This window comes from Stegodyphus dumicola, chromosome 10 (genome assembly GCF_044657685.1).
Source record: "Stegodyphus dumicola isolate Sdum_Otavi_A_Nest chromosome 10, ASM4465768v1".
Taxonomy (NCBI): Eukaryota; Metazoa; Arthropoda; class Arachnida; order Araneae; family Eresidae; genus Stegodyphus; species Stegodyphus dumicola.
In genome coordinates this window covers 93,349,531-93,358,042 of record NC_140777.1, presented here as the reverse complement: position 1 = coordinate 93,358,042, position 8,512 = coordinate 93,349,531, and the positions used below count along the sequence as shown (strand labels likewise).

Sequence of the window (8,512 nt, the reverse complement as noted above, 5' to 3'; positions counted from 1 at the left end):
CCGCGTGATCAGTGTGTACAGTAAAATAATTACTGAGTAAGTATTAATAAAATTTATCTGCATCACCAATACAAAACATTCTAATTCAGTAATTGCATAATTTTGCTCATAAGACCTTAATTTTCTAGAATGAAAACCAATTTGGATGTAGGTTCCCATCCTGGTGCTTCCAACAGCTTCTTCAGATGCATCTACAAACACATAATTACATATGTAAGATATAATAAAATATGATGGCTATGTTAAGAAATAATTGGCGACCTTAAAATTGACTATCCTAAATTTTATTTTCTCCCCCCTCCCCAAGTTCATCTGTTCTCCCAAATTCAAGATCTTTCCAAATTATTCAATTATATTTCCGAATTTCTGGGTTTACGCATCCATATTTCTAACCCTGTGATTAAAATATCATGCATGTAAATATATACACATAGTACCTACTAAGTTTTCTCATCGTACAAACTTCTAATATATCACATATATATAATAATATACAAAGATTACTTAAAAGTAACATCCAAGCATACAGTTTATATTTTAAATGAAAAAATATTTTGATGTGAAAAACATTAACATAAATCTAAATTAATTGCTGGTATGTAATGGACAACTATTGCTGTTACCTATATAAAATAATACAGTACAACAAATGAAGTCTTTAAAATTATTTATTTATATAACATATTTAAATACAATTCCATAATTTTTAATATTTTAATACAGAAACAAGAAATTACATTACAAAAATAATAAAATTACACATATATTTACTAATGCATGTTTAGAGAGCAATTAAAATTAAAAAAGTGAAATGCACTAAAATTATTTTCAGGCCAAAAAATTATATTTGTACATTTCTAATATATTCTTTGTTTGTTATGCTTACATAGCAAGTGTTTTTAGTTTTCTTTTATCTGAATATTTAGAAAAGCTATCATTTTTGAATTTACAATAATTGTTTAAAAGAGTATTTGTGCATGAGTATATAAGCAGTTGCATAATTTTACGTGACAAATGGTTTTTACAGGAAATAATTTTAATTTCCTTACACATAAGAATTTCTAATGTCATAGTGGATATTAAATTACGTTGGTTACATACTTGGAGGAAACTATTTTCATATTCAGGGCTTATGAGCTTCTGTATGACAATAAAATTATGCAGTATTACATTAATGACATCAGCAGATGGGTACTTTAACCCACCTCTATCACAATTATGAATATGTTTGAAATTGGGAGGAATTATTAGTGGTTTTTCAATAACTAAATTACCTCCACAGTCATCACATTTTAGCCTATTCATAACTGAGTGGCAACAATATCCAGCCAAGTATGCAATTAAAGGTAATTTATCAACCATAGTTTCAAGATCATTATCTGTGACATTAATATGCTTGAAATTATGAAAATATTTTACAATAGATTCATGGGAACTATCATTAATCAAATCAAAAGAGTTAGAAAAGTCATCGATAACAATTGTCCCTTTACTTTTCGATATCATAGTTAGATTTAATACAGAACATGCACGTAGTTTGTTTTCTACTTCAAAAACCTGTCAAAGTGATATATGATAATTTGTTCCAACCATCCTGCGATATAAACTAAAACGATGTTCCAATTCATCTGTCTGAATTTTACCGGGCAAAAAATACGACATGTTGAGTTCACCTAGACAATACCTACACATTTCTATCATACACGTTGTTGTTAATATAAGAGCAGAAAGTGTCTCTTTTGTCAACCTACCCGTATCACTCTTCATTTCTTTCCATTTCATCAACCAATCAAGAAAATTATTTAAAAATACAAACTTCTTGTCTGATTCATTCCATACTAATGGTTTACAGAAGTCATCACAAGAATGTACCCCCTTGTTTGGTGTTTTAACATTCATTATTGAAAACCACGACGAAAATATTTTAATATATGCAGATGTTTCGTGAAAATTTAACAAATTATGCTTTACTCCTAATTCTTTCAGGCCTTGTGATGTTTGATCGTTGAAAATTTGTAAAGCCAGTTTCACACTTTGACGTTCTAAATTTGTAGGCCACAGAGCTTTACGAGATATTGTATATCCATATTTTAACAAATTACCACTTTCAGCTTCATACATATTTTTTAAAGTAAGAAATGAAGAGGTACATACATTATTTGAAGACAAGTCAAAATTTGGAAAATACATAGCTTGTTCAGGGTTTTTCTGTTTTAACCAGTTGTTACGAACACTTTTAATAATATGAACAGAATCAACTGCATAAAACAATGGACGAGTTGCATCAACAGGATGAGGAAATACAAAATTTGATAATGGATTATTAAACAGAGATATACATCTTCTATTAATGGAATTATTGTCACTAACAACAACAATTACTTTGAAACCTATTGCTTCAAGACCAAAAATTATTTTTTTCAAAACAGTGAACAAAACTTCAGCTGTCATTTTCTTCGATGGTAATATATGGACAACATCTTTAAAGCAGCACAAAATACTCTGTATCATAAATACATGTGCACTAGAAGCTAAGTTATCAACTTCCTGGCCAATTCCAACAATATCTCCACTTTTGTAGTCAAGAAAAGGTCTGATGTGAATTTCATCCATCATTAATGAAACATATAATTCATGCTCTTTCAGATAGCAAGCTTTTTGCTTAGCATATGCCAAAAAACAACATATCATCTGTTTCCTTTTGGGGATTTACATTTAATTTAGAACTTATTTTATGTATAGTACTTGGATGAGGCAAAATTAAATTACCAGATTGTCGGACAAATTTATATGCTTGGGGCGATAACAAATAAAACATAGAAGCTAAAATTAAGGTATTGGATGAATATTGACGATTTTGGGGCTTACATTTTACAAGAGAAAGTTGTTCAATCATGAACTCAAATAAAATTTTATCACCTTCATTTGTGAAACTTAAAGATTTCATCAGGTTGATTATAATTTCAATCAAATTCATTAAGTCTTTAGTTTCTAACATTTCAATATGATCAAGTATTTCATGAATTTCATTAATATTACTTACTTTTATAGGTAACTCATTATACTTACTACTGATATGAGTCAATAACTTATTTTGAAATGATACAGATAATAAAAGATCTGCAGTAATGTGGACTGCATAAAGCAATTTTACACATCCATCAGTGCATTTTAAATTCAAAAACATCAAGATATTGTCTTTGTGCACAACGTTCCAAAATGTAGAAAATTTATATTGCATACAACAGGTTAAAAGTTCATTAAAGTCTGAAAATGTCCTCGATTTATAATACTCAGCAGCTGATAATTTACTATGAGCAATAGCTTTCATCATGAGGTTTGCTTCTCGTTCCATTTTTTTCTCATTCGGACTTTTTCTCGAACTACCAGCTTGTGAAGATAAATACGATGGACAGCCATCAAATATGCTAGGAAAAGCACCTTCTTTTAGTTTTGGTCTCTGCAGTGAAGCTTTAATGATTTTCCCATTTTTTTCATCGAAAGCTGATGTTTCCCAGATGAGGTCATCAGGTTGAAAATGTTTATGGCACACCTATTAAGTAAAAGGAAGACATCATGTAACTAACTTCTTAAAACAACCAACTGTAAAGCAAGATTGAATCACTTTCCTTATAAATAAAAACATTCAAGCTTTGGCAATGCTTTGGGCAGGTTAAATTTTAAATGCATATATGCAAATTAAAATTTTTTTTCAAATATTTAAGGATCAGTTAACACTACATATAAAAAATCTGATCATGACAGCATACGACCTCCTGCCTATTCTATGGCTTATACAGCAACGAGCTTCGAAGTATCATTAGCCCTTGATTGTTTGTAAATTAAATGTAATTTGTTGATTCATCAAATAGAAAACTATACACTGAAACCTATTTATACATGTTGGCGGGAGGTAAAAATTATAGCTTGCAGAAAGTTTCCATAGCAGACTAAGAATATTCTACCAACAATTTATTGAATCTTAATAAATTAATTAGGATTACACCTACCCGAGAATATGGAGTTGCTGAGAAGTCCTTCCTAGGTATATTTCTTAGCCACCTCTCTCTAAGAGCATCATTTTTGGGAAAGGAAAATGTATGCACCTTTTCAGTACCTTTATAATTTCCCCGACAACCAGTTACACAGCATTTAAATGGCATATTTTCTGTAAAAACAGTACAAAAATCAGTTATATAAATACTAAATGTTATAACAATTTAAATTTGCATTTGTTGATTCATCAAATAGATCAGTTAACACTACATATAAAAAATCTGATCATGACAGCATACGACCTCCTGCCTATTCTATGGCTTATACAGCAACGAGCTTCGAAGTATCATTAGCCCTTGATTGTTTGTAAATTAAATGTAATTTGTTGATTCATCAAATAGAAAACTATACACTGAAACCTATTTATACATGTTGGCGGGAGGTAAAAATTATAGCTTGCAGAAAGTTTCCATAGCAGACTAAGAATATTCTACCAACAATTTATTGAATCTTAATAAATTAATTAGGATTACACCTACCCGAGAATATGGAGTTGCTGAGAAGTCCTTCCTAGGTATATTTCTTAGCCACCTCTCTCTAAGAGCATCATTTTTGGGAAAGGAAAATGTATGCACCTTTTCAGTACCTTTATAATTTCCCCGACAACCAGTTACACAGCATTTAAATGGCATATTTTCTGTAAAAACAGTACAAAAATCAGTTATATAAATACTAAATGTTATAACAATTTAAATTTGCATAATTATACATTGAAATTCGATACACCATAAACCAACGGTGGAGAATTTCAAATGTCATTCAAACATTTGAATAAATGAGACTTCAAGAAATTCGTATCTGAAGAACACCTAAGCTTCTATTAAGATATCTATTATTATACTGAAATTATTACTTGCATCAATGATGATAATTTTGATATTTAAAACATGCTGAAACAGTCAAATGAAAATAATATCAAACTTCAGGCGAATCATGTTTAGAATATTTAGAATATTGAACAGTAAAATATATACGTGAAATCTGAAGAAAGACTTTGTTTGGTAAACTAAACACTATTTATGGAATGTTAAGATGAATTTACTGCTTTAATATTTAAATACATTGTATGCAAATACACAGTATAAATTTAGAAACCACATAAAATACATCTTTCAATAGTGATAAGTTAATACATAATTAAACTCACAATAAAACAAACGTTTTTACTAGACTGTTCTTCAAATACTGAACGCTTTGATCACATAACTTTAAAAGTTTGCCATTCTCACTTATACTTACACTCATTATACAATGCACTCACATATTAGCTATTATATTTATTCTACACACTCACATATTAGCGTACATACGTTTGTTAACTGATATACGTAATTATTAATTTAACTAGATTTATTGTATAGGTTTACTTTCAATTACATTTTTAAAAACTGTTAAGCTTTGTATAAATGATTAGGTTAAAAATTCGTAAAACAGTAATGAAATAATAAAAAAAACTTTTATAAAAGAAAATACGTAACATTAGATACTGCACACGTAAAATTAAAACTTCGGTGATGCACTTAAACAAAATATATTAAGTAAATTCAGAAATAAGATTAATAATAATAATAATGGCTAATCAATACGGAGATAAACATAATAAGTATACGTGTGTTACTAATAATTAAGCAATTAATACTTAATTTAATTCAACATTAGTAATAGCAAGCGTTTATTTCAATGAACAAAATATAAAGTTACATTTCAATAAATACGAACTTACCAAGTATTTCTTCTCCCCAACAGCACGTGCTAACATTCCAGTCTATGTACACCGCAAAGCAATGGCTTCCCAATTGAAAATCCAAACCTCGAGAACATCACGTGGGCCTACTAACTTTGATGTCACACTTGTTTCTACAACCTGTCCATTGGCTTTATAATCTAGGAGGCACTGATTCAGACATGATTCTAAAACTATGTTCTCGCCAGAAGTAGTAAGTTGAAGTTAAGAGTCGACAAGAAAGGAACTTTAACTCAAAATTTAGCTGTTAATAAAATTAACATAATCCTTACAAACGTTTTCGATATATGAAGAGTGGAAAATGTAGATTTGCAGAAATGTATTCAGTTATGAATAAAACAAAACCTTAAAGAGTATTTTACTTCTAAATTAAACATTATGTACCAGTTTAGTGCTATAAACATTAACCTAAGTATTTTAAGAGATGCGTGGTCAAGGTTTAAATGCTAATTGCTTATGCATATTGGCCCAGTTGGGCTTTAATAAGCTATATTGATCTAATCCCCTAAGGACAATCAGACTGTCAAATATCAGCTAGTTCCCAGCCGGGAAATTGGAGCAGGTACGTGTGTGACCAATAAAATGTTACAGAATTTTTTATCTCAAGAACGGTGGCATGAACAGCTCATAATTTATACCTTTGCTTGTCTTAAAAATTCACTTTTCTTAATTATTTTTAATAACAAAATAAAATATATTAGCTAAACTAACCCTTCACCAACATATGTTTCTATAAAAAGAATAATTCAAGAATAACAATTTTTATTGCATTATTTAGATTTTTCATGACAAGGAAAGGAAATTTCAATAGTGGGAGGAGTGAAACGATTTTGTAAGGGAAAGAATGCAACATGAAGGCATTAAGTAGTAACGAAACATAAAGGTATTAGAAAATCGAAAGCATCTGGAAGAGTGAGACAAGGAAAATTAATATCATTCAGTAAACAAGAAAAAACATTAATAAGCTAAAAGTGTTCAAAAGAAACCAGTTGATTAAATGAAGTGCTTTTTGATAGTATGTTTAAATGATTATTGGGTACGTGCCAGTTAAAAGTCACTGTCGGCTTAGTATCCTGTTGACTAACTGTCTTGACAGTTAACTCTGTGTTGTCCAAATGTCCTGACAGCTAACTGTCCGTGTCGGCTACATGACCTGTCAGCTAAGTGTCTGTGTCGGCCAACTGGTGTCGGTTAAGTGTCACGGACCCGTGTAATATATAGAAAAATTTATTAAACACAGACGAAAATCTGTATATATAGAAACATTTTAAACGAATTAGCAATTTACTTGGTGAGCCTCCATCACCTAACATTAATGATGACCAATAGCAAAAATGCATTAAAACATAATTTAAACTTGGATTTTTTTAATATATAGACATATCCCCTCCCCCAAAATGTACAAACATCAACAATATATCAAAATGAGATGATCACTTTGTGCACAAGTTGAAAGAAAATCTGGAACTACCACTCCACTAAAAATGCATTTCGTTCCAGCTTGAAGCATCAAATGACCCCTCTGTTTCTGTCGAAAAGAAAGGCTTGAATTCCAATGGCAAAAGTAAAATGTATCATTGGGATGGAGTCTCAATTCTTTTGCACTTGCTTCTCGAGCCACAGTTTAGTCACCTCTATCTAAACACATACACCATGCAAACATTAATAAATAATTTTTATACAAAGAAAATTAAATTTCTTCCTGCCGAAAGATACCATAGCGACTCTTCTATTGAGCGGCATTTAGTTGCACGAGACAGCAATAACAGGTCTGTGATGCCCTTACATGTCTGGGGCTGCAAGAATCAGAGTGTGCTTTCCCTGTCCGACAGGACTGGGTAACCCGTTAAACCTCCTTCATGCTGGAAATAGGAGCTTGTAATTGTTCCCTTTGAACAAAGAATTTTAAGTATGCATGAGTCATAAGCTTGTGTTGATTATGTCCCTGCCCATCGCTAATTGCCGATTGAATGATTTAGTGAGGGCTTTTGGGTCACGTCGGTGCGTTGGAAAGATGACCAAACTTGATCATTTAGAGGAAGTAAAAGTTATAATAAGGTTTCCGTAGGTGAACCTGCAGAAGGACCATTACAAATGGTAAGATTCTTCTGGCAAAAACATTGGTGAAAATCGAGAAGGGAAACTTGCCTTTCTTCATTATGCTGCACACCATGGAAGAACAGAAAAATATTGAAATCAAAGTGGTCTTTTACCTACGTTGAGTTGCCTAGTATATATTTCCCGGTCTCATCATATAAGTTTATTTTATGCCCGTGTTATACACAAAAAAATTGCATGTACCTTTTCATCAAGCCATCTTACATACCGCAAGCCCGAGCATGAGAGACAATGCATATCAGGTATCCATCCAATACCTTCCTCTTTATTTTTATAATCATATCTGTATATTTAGTTTGCAAGTTTTATATAAATCCATTTCTATTATTCTGAAGTTAAGGCCCTCTTTTTGAGCATCGTCTCTCCCACCCTCTTAAGTGGTATGCTTCTTGGCCAAGGGGATACGAAACCTTAGGTAGACGGAGCTTTAAGTTGAATATGACTAAGTAGGAGAAAGCTCCTTCGACCCTCAGACAGGCAAGGTCCTGGGTATCAACCAAGACTGCAATGCGTGTTCGAAAAATCAGTGCTCAAGGTGTCCTGCAAACCAGTTCTTCATCGATGCTTCAGCCAAGTGATCCACTGTTCAGAGTT

The 8,512-nt window shown here is 31.4% G+C and overlaps 1 protein-coding gene and 1 pseudogene across 1 annotated transcript; both read right to left on the bottom strand.

The window, feature by feature from the left end:
• Window positions 1-688: 688 nt before the first annotated feature.
• On the bottom strand, window positions 689-4,226 carry LOC146995034 (uncharacterized). Its single transcript, XM_085825255.1, has 2 exons — window positions 4,011-4,226; window positions 689-3,553 (listed from the first exon to the last, which is right to left on the bottom strand). Exons 1-2 carry the CDS (start codon window positions 4,161-4,163, stop codon window positions 2,663-2,665), a joined length of 1,044 nt encoding a protein of 347 aa, XP_085681381.1. The 5' UTR covers window positions 4,164-4,226; the 3' UTR covers window positions 689-2,662.
• A 4,155-nt stretch (window positions 4,227-8,381) lies between these two features.
• Window positions 8,382-8,512, bottom strand: LOC146995033 (5.8S ribosomal RNA; annotated as a pseudogene).

Excerpts from the sequence above, each read along its gene's own strand:
- LOC146995034 (XM_085825255.1), bottom strand. The coding sequence starts at position 4,163 with ATGCCATTTAAATGCTGTGTAACTGGTTGTCGGGGAAATTATAAAGGT. Across the intron at positions 3,554-4,010 it reads CAGCAACTCCATATTCTCGG|GTGTGCCATAAACATTTTCA; the intron begins GTAGGTGTAATC and ends TTTACTTAATAG.